The sequence below is a fragment of the Rhinoraja longicauda genome, chromosome 16 (assembly GCF_053455715.1).
Source record: "Rhinoraja longicauda isolate Sanriku21f chromosome 16, sRhiLon1.1, whole genome shotgun sequence".
NCBI classification, from domain to species: Eukaryota; Metazoa; Chordata; class Chondrichthyes; order Rajiformes; family Arhynchobatidae; genus Rhinoraja; species Rhinoraja longicauda.
Window position 1 is genome coordinate 44,787,454 of NC_135968.1, and position 15,489 is coordinate 44,802,942.

The following is a 15,489-nucleotide window of genomic DNA, read 5'->3' on the forward strand; positions in this document are numbered from 1 at the left end:
CTTGACTTTGGCAAATGAGGGAAGGGAGACGTTCTCCGATAGATGCAAGGCAGAATGACATCTGGGCTTTGGTGTTACATTATGAGGAGCTATGCCTTCCATTGTCAGGGTACTGCTGAGGGTGTATTGAAGAAAGTAAATAAACCCATTTGAAATGTAACTTTCACAAACAACCAGTGCTTTAAATAAAATTACGGTACTTTTAACTTAAAAAGTAGCCACATTAGTACCATAGGAAGCATGTCAGACAATCTTATAAAAGCATCAATGAGTTATGCTCAGTGGTCAACCAAACTTTCTCATTGGAGTCATAGATTTCAAAAGACAGCCGCCTGGTTGGTTCAGTGTGTCTACTTCAGTGTCTGAGCAGCAGAAAGAAATTTCAAACGGCGTAAGTTGAATTGGTTGAGTGAAGCACCAACAAATTAGCTAATTGAGCAGCCAATAAAAAGGCACATGGTAGTGGAGCGAATGTGTTGGGAGAGAGGCTGCATAGAGGTGCGGTGCTGTGTGGAGGGTCAGTGTGAAGCTTTGGGTCGAGGCTTCATCGAGGAGACTAAGCAGTGGGTCACGGGAGGTAAAGGCACAGTCTGCTGTTCCTTACGCGTGATTGCTGTGCTTTATTTCTCTTGGGTTTAGTGCAGTAGTGATGGCAGGTAGAATGGTGTAATGTTCCTCCTACAGGATGTGGGAGGTCAGGGAAACTGCTGGTGCCCCTGATGACGACGTCTGTGGGAACTTTGTGCAGGTGCAGCTCCTTAAAGACCCTGTTAGGAAATTGGAGCTGAGGCTGGATGACCTCAGGATTGTCCAGGAGAATAAGAGCTTCATAGATGGTTATAACGAGGTGGTCACGCCATCTCAACACTCATCTGCCTGAGGCAGTGTTCATCAGATTGAAATCCCTTGGCTGGTGATGCATTTTGAAATATTCTAAAATTAAGTCGGAGCCTTTTAAACAATTCTGTGTTGATCAGCGAGCCACATTTAGCCCCTATCCATTTAAACCTTTCATATCCCTGTACCTGTCCAAATCTTTTAAATCTGGCAAGCCATTCCATATACCCACCACCCTCTGTGTATAAAAAGTTGCCCCACAAATTCCTATTAAATCTTTCCCCTCTCACCTGAATCCTATGTCCTGTGGTTCTTGATTTCCTCTACTGTGGTTAAAATACTCTGTACATCTACCCTGTCTATTCCCCTCATGATCTTTTACACCTCTATTAGATCACCTCTCATCCTCCTACACTCCAAGGAATACAGTTCTAGTCTGCCCAACCTCTCCCTATAACTCAGGCCCTCAAGTCCTGGCAACTGCCTCGTAAATCTCTGCACCTTTTCCAGTTTAATGGCATCACTTTTACAGTAGAGTTACCCAATACTTCAACTGTGGCCTCGCCAGTGCCTTTTATAGCTGTAAAATAAACATCCCACCTTCTGTACTTAATACTCTGACTGATGAAGGCCATTGTGCCGAAAGTGTTCTTGACCACCTTATCTACTACCTGTGATGCTAGTTGCAAGGAACTATGCACTATGCAGTAAGAAGGAGCACAGCCACATGGATGGATTTCCCAAAGTGAGTCCAGGGATGGAGCAAATAGGCATGTTTGAAGATGTGACCGATGGGATTGTGCAGGAGGTACTGTTACTGAAGAGGTTTTTTTTTAAATTCCAGGGTTGAAGAGATATGCAAACTGCTGACACTTTTATTTTTAGATAGCTTCAAAATGAATAGACACAAAATGCCGGAGTAATCGGCGGGTCAGGCAGCATCTCTGGAGATGTCACTGGAGAGTTCCTCCAGCATTTTGTGTCTATCTTCGGTGTAAACCAGCATCTGCAGTACCTTCCTGCACATCTCCAGAGAAAATGGAGAGGTGACGCTTCTTGAGACTGATTGTAGGGAGGGAGAACTGGAAGCAAGAAAAGACCAGGGCAAATCAGGGCTGGCAACCTTATGTCCTGTCTTTTCTTGCTTCCAGTCTCGTTCCCCCCCCCCCCCCCCCCCCTATAATCAGCCAATTTTCTCCAGAGATGCTGCTTAACCTGCAGAGTTACTCTAGCATTTTATGTCTATCCTTGGTATAAACCAGCATCTGCAGTTCCTTTTTATTACATCCAGAACAAATATATTTAATTTGTGTAAATGTTGCATTACTGCATCGGCAGAATTCTTTTTCTAGAGGAAATATATATTGCTTTATTTAACATGTTGAAGAATATGTCGCAGAGTAAGTGAAAGCTTCAAACAAATCATTCAATTTAAAAATTAGCTATATTTGTTTAAAGGAAATATTTCAGTCATAATTTGTAGATATTTAAAACAAGACTGAGATGAATTGAGTAAATTGTGGACTAAGGCTCAGCACAGTATCCAGTTGAAACTTCGTTGTACATTCATGGCTGCTGTCAGATGCACATTCCAGACGTCACCATGCTGCCTGTGATTTATGTTTGAACTTAACGCCCTCCTCCAGTCTTTGTGTATGATATTTTCAGGATTAATGGCCACAACAGTGACATTTCCATTAGCACCCTGTGTGTGCAAATAACTCAGAAATGGCAGGTAGCTTCCTTTACTGTAATTGATAAATGCGCTGAAGGGTTTAACATGCATGGGAGGAATGGCATCTTCTGAAAGTCAAGTTATGTCTAAATGTCAGCTGGATTCAAAGCTGATACCTTTTTTTTGTAAACAATTATTACACAAGTCCACATCAAATGCAAAAGCTTAAACATTGCTTCTTTCGTTCCCAGCAACAAATTAAAGCCTCTAAAAATTCGTTTTCAGTTCAACGTGTTCTCAAAATTGCGAATTGTCAACTTGTATTTGGCCCAAAAATTATTTCATGAGTGCTGTGATTTTATGCACTATGCATCAGAAATTATTCAAAAATCTGGCCAAATGCATGTTCAACGGGAATTTTGGACATTGCCTTCTTTGAATTAGTTAGCGCATATGTGACCTACAAAAAGTGTAAACCACTTGTGCAAACACAGATTTACACTTGCTTTGAAGGCTGCTGCAGCTTAATGTAAAGGAGATGTAAACCCATGCCATCACCATGGAGTTCGACAGGTAAATTCCCTGTAAATTTTTAACTTGCCTGTGCTGCCTACATTAACTGCTCACATCCTTCTTGCTGTAACCACCCACTATTGAACAACACTGTGGCATGATCTTTATTACTGAAACTATTTCCCGCCCCGCTCCATCGTGTTGTAGCCAATCATGGCCTTAATATCCACACTTCCCCTTCGAGCCTAATCGTGACTTTGATGTTCCTAATCCCTGCTGCAGCTAATCGTGCCCCTGACATTCCATCCCTAAAATGCATCTGATTTAATCCTAACCTTCCCCCCCCCCCCCCCTCTTCACCATGCCACTGCAATCTTCCTCCCACAAATACCAATGTGGTGTTTTATCTACCCGAGTTCATATAAAGCTCCAATTTAAGGCTTCTCTATATGATCACCCCTCATCCTCCTGAGCTCCAAGGAATAAAGCCCTAGCTCAACCTCTCCCTATAGCTCAGTCCCTCGAGACCTGGCACCATCCTGGTAAATCGCCTCTGGACCTTTTCAAGCTTGACAACATATTTTCTTTAATGCTCTACTGTAAATGTGGCTTCACCAATGCCTTAACAACTGTAACATGACCTCCCAACTTCTGTACTCAATACTCTTACTGATGAAGGCCATTGTGCCAAAAGCCTTCTTGACCACCCTATCCACCTGTGACAGCACTTTCAAGGAACTATGCACCTGCACTCCTAGATCCCTCTGCTTCACAACACTCCCCAGCCCCCTACCATCACTGTGTAGGTCCTGCCATTGTTAGACTTCCCAAAATGCAACACCTCAAATTTGAGTTTAGTTAAAAATAATTTCTCCGTATTAAATTCCAAGATCCTATTGTAAACTTTGACAACCATCTTCACTATCTACAACACCATCCACTTTAGTGTCATCTGCAAACTTGCAAATAAAGCCATGTACGTTCTCATCAGATTCATTGATATAGATGATAAACAGTAAAATGCCCAGCACCGAATCCTGAGGCATACCACTAGTCACAGGCCTCCAGTCTGAGAAACATCCTTCCACCATCACCTTATGCATCCTTCCATGAAGCCAATTTTTTTATCCATCCAATTATCTCTCCTAAAATCCCATGCGATGTAATCTTCAAAGAAATCAATCATGTTCGTGATACACGACCTCCCACATGCAAAATGATGCAGACTAACCCGAATCAGCCCTTGTCCATTTAATGCATGTGTACCTAATCCTTTAGAATAAATACTCTCTTGTAACTTTCCGATCACAGATGTTCGGCTCACTGGCCTGTAGTTTCCTAGCTTTTCTCTGCAGCCCTTCTTGAATAGAGGCACAACATCTGCCACCCTCCAGTCTACTGGTATCTCAACTGTATTTAATGATGACTTGTAAATCTCAACCAGAGCATCTGCAATCTCCTCTCTAGCTTCCCACCGTTTCCTCGGATATATTTGATCAGCCCCAGGTGATTTGTCTACCTTCTACACGTCAGGACCTTCGGCACCTCCGAGACACTTCCATTGACTGCCCCAAGTTCCCCACAACTTGTGTTTTTCTCCACCGTAAAAACTGAGAAGAAAACATGGAGGTCAGCGTCCGCATGTTTCTGTTAGAGTGAAGGATAAGGCTGGCAGGATTAGGGAACCCTGGTTTACATGGGATATTGAGGTTCTGGTCAAGAAAAAGCAGGAGGCATATGTCCAGATTTTGGCAGCTGGGGTCAAGCAAGTGGCTTGAGGAGTTTTAAGGGACGTAGGAGTACAGGAAGGATATAGAAAGCTTAGTAACATGGTGTCGAGACGACGACTTCTCCCTCAATGACAGCAAGGTGAAGGAGCTGGACATTGACTTTCCTCAGCTTCTTTGATTCAGCCTCCCCGTACCAAATCTCTCCCCTCCCCCTTCTCAGCACTTCACAGTGCCTTCGAAAAGCACACGTCATAATTAAGGACTACTTGCACCACAATCATCCCCTCTTAACAAATCTCCTGTCAGGCAGAAGATGCAAAAGCTTAAGTTATTGATTTCAGGAAATGGTGCACACACCCCAATCAGCATCAGCAGCATTGAAATGGAGATGGTCGAGAGGCTCAAAGCATAAATATCACCAATAATCTATCCTGTTCCAATCACGTTCATGCTATGCTAGGAAAGCACACCAACGTCTCTACTTTCTCAGGAGACTAAGGAAATGTGATATGTCTCCAAAGACTCTTACCAATTTCTTTAAACGCATCCTATGCATCACAACTTGGTTTGCCAACCGCTCTGTTCAAGACCACATGAAATTGCAGAGTTGTAGAATCTATCACCCCCCCCCCCCCGACACTTCACGAGGCCTTGGAAAGCGGACATCATAATCAAGGACCACTTATTCTCCCTTCTCCCGGGCAGGCAGAAGATACAAAAGCTTGAAAACGCGTACCACCTGATTCGGAAACCTGCTTCTTCCCCACTGTTATCAGACTACTGAACTTGCCTCTCATAATCAAACAGCGATCTCCCAGCCTTCTTCGTTTTGACTCTCACACTTTATCTGCATTTTCTCTGGAGCTGTAAGACTGTAACACTGTAGCACTACATTGTGAACTTTGGTTAGTTTTGTTTGTATTACCTGTGTAAATGGCTTGCTTGTATACACCAATCAGCCAAAACATTTTGACCACTGACAGGTGAAGTGAATAGCATTGATTATCTTCTTACAATGGCACCTGTCAAGGGGTGGGATATATTAGGCAGCAAGTAAATAGTCAGTTCTTGAAGTTGATGTGTTGGATGCTGGAGAAGTGGGCAGGAGTAAAGACCTGAGCGACTTTGACAAGGGCCAAATTGTTATGGCCAGACGACTGGGTCAGAGCATCTCTGAAACGGCAAGGCTTGTGGGGTGCTCCCGGTCAGCAGTGGTGAGTACCTACCGACAGTGGTCCGAGGAGGGACAAACCACAAACCGGCGACAGGGTGTTGGGTGCCCAAGGCTCATCGATGCACGAGGGCAATGAAGGCTATCCCGTCTGGTCCGAACCGACAGAAGGTCTACTGTGGCACAAGTCACAGAAAATTTTAATGGTGGTCACGGGAGGAATGTGTCACAATACACAGTGCATCGCACCCTGCTGTGTATGGGGCTGCACACGGAGGACCAACAGCATATTCGGAAGGTGGTCATAATGTTTTGGCTCATCGGGTCATAATGTTTTGGCTGATCGGTGTATATGTATGGTATGATTCGACTATAGCACACAAAACAACGTTTTTCACTGTAGAGCTTGACAAGGGCAATTTTAGAAATTAGCACCATTGCAAACAATTTGGGGGAGGGGCGAGGGAAGGGAAGGATGAAGAGATCGATTAATAATGTATCAAAATTATGTATAGTCTTGTAAATTCATGCCCTAACCTATCAATTCTCTCCAAAGATGACCCTCCATCTCTGATAACATCCATTGATTCTTTAAATTGCTTTTATATCAATCCTTTATTGGGACGTTCAACACTGCATTTTCCCTGTGGGAATATAATTTGAAGTTTATATTCTGTTTCTTGATACAAGAAGCCAATATCTCATTGACATGTGATTGGAATTCGTACTTTTGCATTCACGTAGCTTTCTTTCAAAATATTAGCGTATTTAAGACAACACGCTTTCAATCTTGGTTCAAAACGGTGGTTTAGAATAATAAATCCAGATTGACTCAAATCGGTATCAACCAGCACTTGATTTGACATGAGCAAACTGATCCCTCATTTTGAACCCCTTAGCACTTGTGACTGAAGAATCTAAAAGTTGACTCTGGTCACCCTCAACTGATTTGATTTGCTGATAATGCACAACAGATCTGAATGCCAATGACAGTATCCTGGTTTTATTTACATCACTAATTTGTGCACTCTAATTTTAAATTGCCTTAAACCTCTTTGGGCACTGGAAAGGAATTACCCTTTCACATTGAAAATACCAAATCCTGCACAAAGCTGGTAGGATGACTTGATGTGTCAAAAATATCCAACATTGATTTTACCTATGTGGTAATGTTGGTGGTCCATTCTATGCATTCTTCAATTGTTTGCTGTATGCCGAAACAATAAATGATTGTGTTTAACAAATTAAGAGAACTGTATGGATTAGTCTATGTACTTTCACCAAAATGTGTTTTAAATTAGCAGCAGCAGAAGCCATTTGCTCTGGCAGCTGGAGTGTCGCTTCACTAAGAAATCCTTTCTCTTCATTGTGATTATCACTTGGCCAGCCTCCAGCAGTGTAGAGAATTTGATTTGTAGAAGAAGGGAAGATTACCTGTTTTGCTGGGGATGTTGTCTTTTTTTTCCTCTCGGGCACCTTCCACATACAAAAACTTCCACCCAGCTGTCCCTCGGATCTTAACGGGAATACAAATAATGGATGACTTTTTCAGGAAATACCTCGAGGCCAAAACAAATCGAGCTTCAGGCACTTAATGTCATGTTGACTATTAAGTGTAGGAAAATAACTGCAGATGCTGGTACAAATCAAAATGCTGGAGTAACTCAGCAGGTCAGGCAGCATCTCAGGAGAGAAGGAATGGGTGACGTTTCGGGTCGAGTCTGAAGAAGGGTCTCGACCCGAAACATCACCCATTCCTTCTCTCCTGAGATGCTGCCTGGCCTGCTGTTACTCCAGCATTTTGTTGAATATTAAGCATCAGTTGGAAGGGTCATTTGGGTGCATCACTATCATCATGACATCACAAAATATTTTGAGGTAGAGTATCCCTTTGTGTGATTCTTTTCAGCCCATTATCGAATCCATGTTTTTGTGCAGCTTTTGGAAGTGGGTGGCAGGGAAAAGATCCAATATAGAAGTGGTTGTCTTTTTAAATGAGTCCAGTTACATATGGCTTAAAATGAATAAAGCATTGCTGAAATAGAAGGTGCCCTTAATTCAAAGGGACAAAATATGTATATTTCATCCATCGACACCATTTTTTAAATTAGTCCCATAGCTTTTATAGAGGCAGGTAGGTGTATTTATCACCTTGCATGGATTTTGATGGTGTGAAATGAAAGTGTTTTGTTAGCCTTTAATCGTAGGATTTCCAATTGGTTAAGCTTTCATTTTCCTTTCAATCATTTTTAACCACCTTTCTTAACTCTTATATTAAATTATCAAAATATCTTGCATGGTAAAAACAGACATTCCAGCCAAGTACAGATTGTAGTGCTTAGAGCATTCCACCTGTTGTCTGCAAGTTAAGCAAGTTTCCACCCTACTGTCTGTCTTTAATTGCAGTTTGGCTAGAGGTAGCATTTTTATTGAACAGATGCTATAACAAAGCAGATGTTTAAAAAATATGGTGACAGCCATGGAATTGGTATTTTCTTAAAATGCTTTTGTAGTCATTTACCCTGGAACCAGAAATTGAGGTGAAAAATCTGTCAAGTTACTGCAGCATTATCATATGTTATGAAATTTGCATCTTTGATTGTTAAGGCATGTTATATTCTGATGCCTGCACAAAGTTATTGAACTGCACCCAATGTTTAAATTTCTTGTGCATTAGAAATTTGGAACTAAAATTAATTTACTTAACTTCAATTGGGTTTATTCCTGTGAGGAAAATGATAGGGACTTAGATATTTGCTTTTATTTGTCATAGATAATGTTTTCTTCTGTTCAAGATTCATGTAAAATGTAAATTTGCTTCAAGAATTAACTTTCCACTTGATATTTGTTTTCAGTGTTTGCTAGCTCTGAACCGGTGCCAGGTTTCCAAGGGGACACCCTGCAGTTAGCATTCATCGACCTCAGACAAGTAAGTCTTTGGGATTATTTTTTATTGATGAGTGATGCAGAAGCCAGAGGTACAACACCAGTCATTGGTGTTGATTGTTTGCTTATTTACTCTATTTTTAAAAGTTCTAGCCTAGTTTTCTGAATCAAAATACTGTGAACCATGACTAAATTGCTGCCGATGGTTGTGATGTGCTGAATAAAAGATTTAAATTCAAATAAACCCCAAAATTTAACTTCATGTAAGAAGTGCTTAGCTTTACTGGTGCTTAATGTAGTTTGTTCTTTTAGAAAAGCAATCCTTTTGTAAAAAAAACCTGAGCTCTGTCAAATAACCCATCATTTAACTAGTTCTGAAATGATGTATGGCTACAAGATTTTGTATGTCTTATGTAATGTTTGTGCATTGGGGTATTAGAAATGTGAAGTTCTCTCCCATAAACATTAAGCTGTTGAATAACTTTACAAGAAAAATATCGTAGAACTTTTGTCAGATAAGTATATCATGGGTGAATTGGTCAAAATTAGGTGAGTGGAATTGAGATAAAGATCATCATAATATATCTAAATAAATGTGGAAACGGCTCAAAACTGATTGGTTTTCAAAGAGCACTATGCTTTTCAATATCAAATTTGTTGTGATATTTAGATAATTGAATCCTTGATGCTTGAATCCAAAGATACACATCCCATGGCATTATGAAGCAGGAGTTGAGATGGGTTTCATCAAGTTTGTGGACTGGATTATTAATTTGATCCAAAAAACGGGGAAATAGATTGAGAACATGTGAAGGATTAGAAAGGTAGTTAAAATCGAGAGGAGGCAATTGACTTCATTCATCTTGCAGAGTGATTGCGATTGGGGAGTTTGGGAACCCAGAAAGATCCTACCAATAACAACAATTCTCAGTGAGGAAAATGGCGAAAGGGTTAGTTCAGCCTACTCGTTCAGGCTCTCATTTGTAATTGCTAGGTAGTGTGGGGATGAGTCCACATTGGTGTTGAGGTTTGGGGTAGTGGTATGGGATGCAGAGGGAGGTGTAGTAGTTACTCTAGCTGCATAATTACTGTCAAATACTCAGATGTAATTTTGTTATAGGCTGGTAGGAATGACTCTTTGCCATTACTTGAATTTAAATGAGACCTTAAAATGGTGGGATAATGGAACCATATCTGCTCAGATGGCCTTGTGATACTTGGTAAAATACCTTTTCAAAGTCTGTGTATTCTAGCTTACTTTCGCCGTTGCTCCAGTAAAACTCGCTCAAATTAAGTAAACACATTGCTTTGATCAAATACGCTGAATTGTATTTGATCATAATATTTCATCTGCCACGTTACGGTTACACAGGAAACTGCAGATGTTGGAAGTTTGAGCAAAACACAATGCAGGTGGAACTCAGCAGGTCAGGCATAATCTGTGGAGGGAATGAAGAAGACTACATTTCTTTAGATAGGGCCCCGACCCGAAACATTGTGTGTCCGTTCACTCCACAAATGCTGGCTGACCTGCTGGGTATCTCCAGTACTTCATATTTTGCTCAAGATTCCTCCAGCAATTAATATTTTGTAATATTATGGTCACTTCCACTAATGGACGGATAAGCCTGTGATAACAAGGTATATCCCTTTTCCTTTCGATGTTTTAGTTTGATATACAGCGCGGAAATAGGCCCTTTGGCCCACTGAGTCCGCACCGACCAGCGATCCCCATACATTAACACTATCCTGAAATTGCATTCCCTTCGGGTTTGCTTTTAATATTTTATCATTGTCTTTTCTCCTTTTTCTTTTGGTTCATTGTATTTTTAAAGCATGGTTCTTTTGTCTATTTGTAAACCTTCCATTGCGGGTCCATTTGAAATTTCAATCCATTTAGGTTAGGTCTCTTGTAACTAAACCCTTTTCCGGAAAATATTTTACACTCGAGTATTTGGTCTTATGATTATGTTCTCCAAATGCACCCTGCTGAACCATGCATGATTTGACCATCATTTCCAGTACAGTTATAAATTTGCTTCTTTGCTGAACTTGGATCAGGGTTTCTTGCAGAAATTTTGGGAAAGTTTCTCTTTTGTCCTTGATTCTTTGGTAAATCAGTCTATGTCAGCAAAATGAAAAAACAAAATTCCTCGTGACTACTGAAGTTCCCTCATCTTCCTGAAATCTTCCTGCTCGGATTCTCCTCTATCCCCTCTAGCAACTTAATGGTAAACCCAGAGGTGTAGTGCCTCCTGCATTGTTCCCTGATTGTCACCAGGCAGATTCTGCTATTGATCCCTTTGCTACATTATCTATGCCCGGTCTGACGAAAAGCTCTTGAGTGAAGAGGATCTATTGTAAATTGATTAGAAACTGAAACTAGAGGCAAAACAAAGATGAGAACAATGGGAAAGCTATAACAAGGGGAATGGTTTCACATGAGAAGAGGAGGAATGATATCCAGTATAGGGCTCCTAATTGAATACCTTTCCTTTCATGGGAAAAACATCTTGTTGTCAAATCCTATTGAACAATCGGCTTACCTTCTAATTTTAAGACCTAATCCATTTTAGGCAGGTCCACTATTACCCACCAAAATTAGCTTTTCAGTCTAACCATTTCTATGTCCACATGGGAGGATGTAGTTAATAATAAAATTAAATAGTAAATGGAAGTTTAAAATCCTAGGTGGTCGTTTGCCAAATCAGTGCAATGCTCTGACAACTAATGTCAATAATAATGCTACATCCAGTATTCATCTTCACTGTGATTTATAAACTTACCATTCTGAAAACTGATGGTTCTTATTACTTGCAGAACAACCAGCTTTTTCTAACTATACGTCTCATGAAAATGCTATAAACTCCTTGTGGTGCAGCAGCACACTAGCCATGATGCACACTGTTCACTCTTTATTCTAGACCTGCCTTGTAGTCCAAATGATTTTTCTGAACTCCAAGCTGACTTCCAGTGGGAATAGTTTCCACCTAATGTTGTTGGAGGGCATGGAAATAGACCTTGGTCCGGATGCCTGTGTGTGAACTCTCAGACTCATGTGAAAGAGTCAGAAGCTAGTTCCCACTGGGATTCGGACTTGATCAAGATCATGGAAAATCAGCTTCCTTGCAAGCCATTTAGCCAATCTATGCCACATCATGCAGTTTGTTGTTCAAGCTCCAGAATTGAGGAGAAAAGATTTTATCATTTCTTTCACCCCTAATGTAAACTAAGATTTGCTACCATTGCAGATGTTCCCAAAGCATAAGCATTCATAGACTTATCTTGCATTGTAATACCCTCTGCCTTACAGCAAGCAACCTGCCAGAAAAACTTACCTGCAGGTAGAAGACGTAAAGATCAAACGTGCTGTATTCCACAAGTTTATTGTTTCTCCCTCCTGCCCCCCCCCCCCCCCCCCCCCCCCCCGCCCCTCTCCCATCATTGCTGCGTCTATTCTTCAGGCAGTAGGACTCTCCAGTAGCTGGAAGACTGTTGCTTGTGTTGTGCCAGTGTTCCTTTCAAAGACTAGCTCCCTGGATTGCAAATTCTTGCATGAAACTGGTGCAATGTTAAGCAAAGGGACTCACTGACTATCTTTAAGGGGCTACGGAAAATGCTGATAAAACAATATTTGAAAAACACTCAGACAGAATCTGTGGGGAGAGAAGAGAACTATGTTTTCAAGTCAATGGCCATGCATCAGAAATGATGAAAGAGACCTGAATATCTGATCTTCTAGGTTTAATGTAATATCGTCAACCTAAACTGTTAACGTGTTCCTGTCTCCATACATCCAACCTAGTATTTACTGTTTTATTTCAAATTTCCAGCATTTGCTGTATTTTGATTTTTTTTTGATAAACTATTAGGGCAACATACAACACAGTTTAGGCATCGTAAACAGAGGCTCTTTTTAAAATATTATTTAGTGTACTTCGTCTTTCTCAATTCATTTGTGGTCTTTGCTTCTCAACTTCGTTATTTTATTCTGCATGGCCATCCCTGCTGGAGTGCTGCTTTGTCAGAGGAGCTATTTTCTGATATCTGCTCGCTCATGTTGGTATGAAAGATTCTATGTTATAGATTGTTTCAAAGAACAGCAAAGTAATTACCTTTGGTATCCTGATCAGTGTTTCTCTCTGAATCAACATCACTGAATCGATTACCTACTTATTATCATATTGATTGTTGGAATTTCTGAGGAAAGGTCCCGAATCGAAAAGTAACTTGCCCATTTTTGTCCACAGATGCTGCCTGACCCATTGAGTTTCTCTGGCACTTTGTATTTCACTCAAGATTCAAGCATCCTTGTATCAATTGTAGAAATTTGCCGTGCAGTCATATTTCGCACTTCACAATAATGATTGCAGTTCTAAAGATACTTCATTGGCTGTAAAGTGCTTTGAGACTTTTTGTAGTCCCAAAAGGTTCTGTATAAATCCAGGTGTCTGTTTTGCATGCAAACATTCTGAGCAAAGAAAATAGATATATAAATACGTAGATATCTTGAGTGCAAATCTTATTCTCAGTGCCATCATTGTGTTAATAACATGCTTTAAACTTTTTCTTTTGTTTGATGTAAAGTAGCTTTAGTACAATGTTCTCATAAGGGATCATATGTTTTTCCATTAATCAACCGGGCTTAAACCTCTTTCAGTTTCTCTGCCTTGTGGGTGACGATATATCTGGAATGCAGTAAAACACAAGCACTTGTGTTTATCAGCACTCTCCTGCAGTATGAATAACATGTGCCAATTTCCCTGTCATACAATCCTATGATGCATTTATTTTTTAATGTGATAGATGACATTTCTTTTCAAGCAGTCTGAGGAAACAGTGCCTTTTATGAGGAGCCTCTCCATCGGGGCATCTGGCTGTTTCATGTACTGTTCTCCAGTTTGAATTTGATACTCTGCCATGCCTTGGAGGTTCTGAAAGATAAGGAAGTAACTCCAGTGGCCAGGTTTTACCTGCCCACCCTGATTGTGCCCCAGGGTTAGAATCTTGATATTTGCACCGCTTTACAGAAGAGCTGATGACAGGTAGAGAGTGATACCAAGGAAAGCCTGACCAAATCAAAGCTAAAAGGCAAGAGGCTTGGGATTGGATGAGAAGCGGTGGCTAAAAGATGGATCAGTGGGATTGCCCTTTTTAGAAAAGTAAGTGACCCGAGATTGAGAGGTCATGATCCCACTGCCAATCATTAGATCACTAATGGAAGCTGGCTGTCTCAATAGCAGCTCCCTTTCTCCCTTAATTTAAAAGATTGTGGATGATTAGGATTAGTTGGGATGTAGGAACAAACTCTGTTTTAAAATCCTGAATTTGACCATATGCATTGAGATAAAGTTGTCATATTAAAATCAATACTTGATCAAATAGTTTCATTAAATTTCATTTCTATTAATGATATGTGGTATTAAAAAAGTATTCGGTTAATTTTTAGAAGAGTTTATATGCAGAGCAGTGAAAAATAAAAATGTTAGTTTATTCAGTTCTTTCATCTGCAAGGAGGTTTCTGTATTGCCTGGGCAAATCTGAACTTTAATATCCTGCCTCAAATGCAAGGTGATCGATGATCCTGGAGAGCTGTGAGAAACCATTTCAAGTCATGCCAGTCAGTTCTTCCAAACACAAATAGCTGTACATTTTATTTAGACTGTCTAATCTGATGTCGTGTTTTACAAACCATTGATAGAAGGTATTGTTAATAGATGGCAGCGTGTAAGGATTAAGTATTGACAGTGAGACAATTAATTTCAGAGCTTTTGCCTTTTTAAAAAGAACTCCAGAACAAGCAAATCCAAGAACTGTAGGTAATTAGTTTCTTTAACGTAAAGTCATCCGAAGTGCTGGCGCATGCATATCTTTAGACATAAGAAAATTTGAAACCAATAAAGGCCTGTGAATAGGCATTCTAACACTTAAAGACAATTACATTGAATATACAGTAAACCCTTGTTTTAATGGACTCCTTTATAACTGATTTTGGTTATAGCAGACAGACCTGCCGATGCTACCCAGCTCGCACCGCGTATCCAGCCAGTCTTCTGACACCACCCCCGGCTCGCGTTGTAGCCCCTGGAACAGTGCTTTCCTCAGACTGCTGCTAATGCCAGGACATGCTCGGTCACTGTAGGGCTCCCTTCTCCTCTCACCAGCTACTGCTCCTCTGCTGTCAGCTCATCGCTTTGTCCACTCCGCCTAGAGTCACAGAGCGATACCATGTGGAAACTCTCGCCCACCAATGTCCCAACTACACTAGTCCCACATCTGCGCTTGGTCCATATCCCTCCAAACCTGTCCTATCCATGTACCTGTCTAATTGTTTCTTAAACAATGGGATAGTTCCAGCCTCAACTACTTCCACTGGCAGCTTGTTCCATTTACCTACCACCCTTTGTGTGAAAAAGTTACCCCTCTGATTCCTATTAAATCTTTTCCCCTTCACCTTGAACCTATGTCCTCTGGTCCTCGATTCCTCTGCTCTGGGCAAGAGACTCTGTGCATCCACCCGATCTATTCCTCTCATGATTTTGTACACCTCTGTAAGATCTCCCCTCATCCTCCTGCGGTCCATGGAATAGAGACCCAGCCTACTCAACCTCTCCCTATAGCTCACACCCTCTAGTCCTGGCAACATCCTCATAAATCTTTTCTGAACCCTTTCAAGC

The 15,489-nt window shown here is 40.9% G+C and overlaps 1 protein-coding gene across 2 annotated transcripts in view; it reads left to right on the forward strand.

Moving 5' to 3' along the window:
* The window catches only part of LOC144601507 (exocyst complex component 6-like), a 161,371-nt gene that overhangs the window by 108,823 nt on the left and 37,059 nt on the right, over positions 1-15,489 (forward strand). For both annotated transcript variants that reach the window (XM_078413722.1, XM_078413723.1), the window contains one exon: positions 8,782-8,855. In XM_078413722.1, coding sequence (XP_078269848.1) covers positions 8,782-8,855 — 74 coding nt within the window. The remainder of the gene's footprint in view (positions 1-8,781; positions 8,856-15,489) is intronic.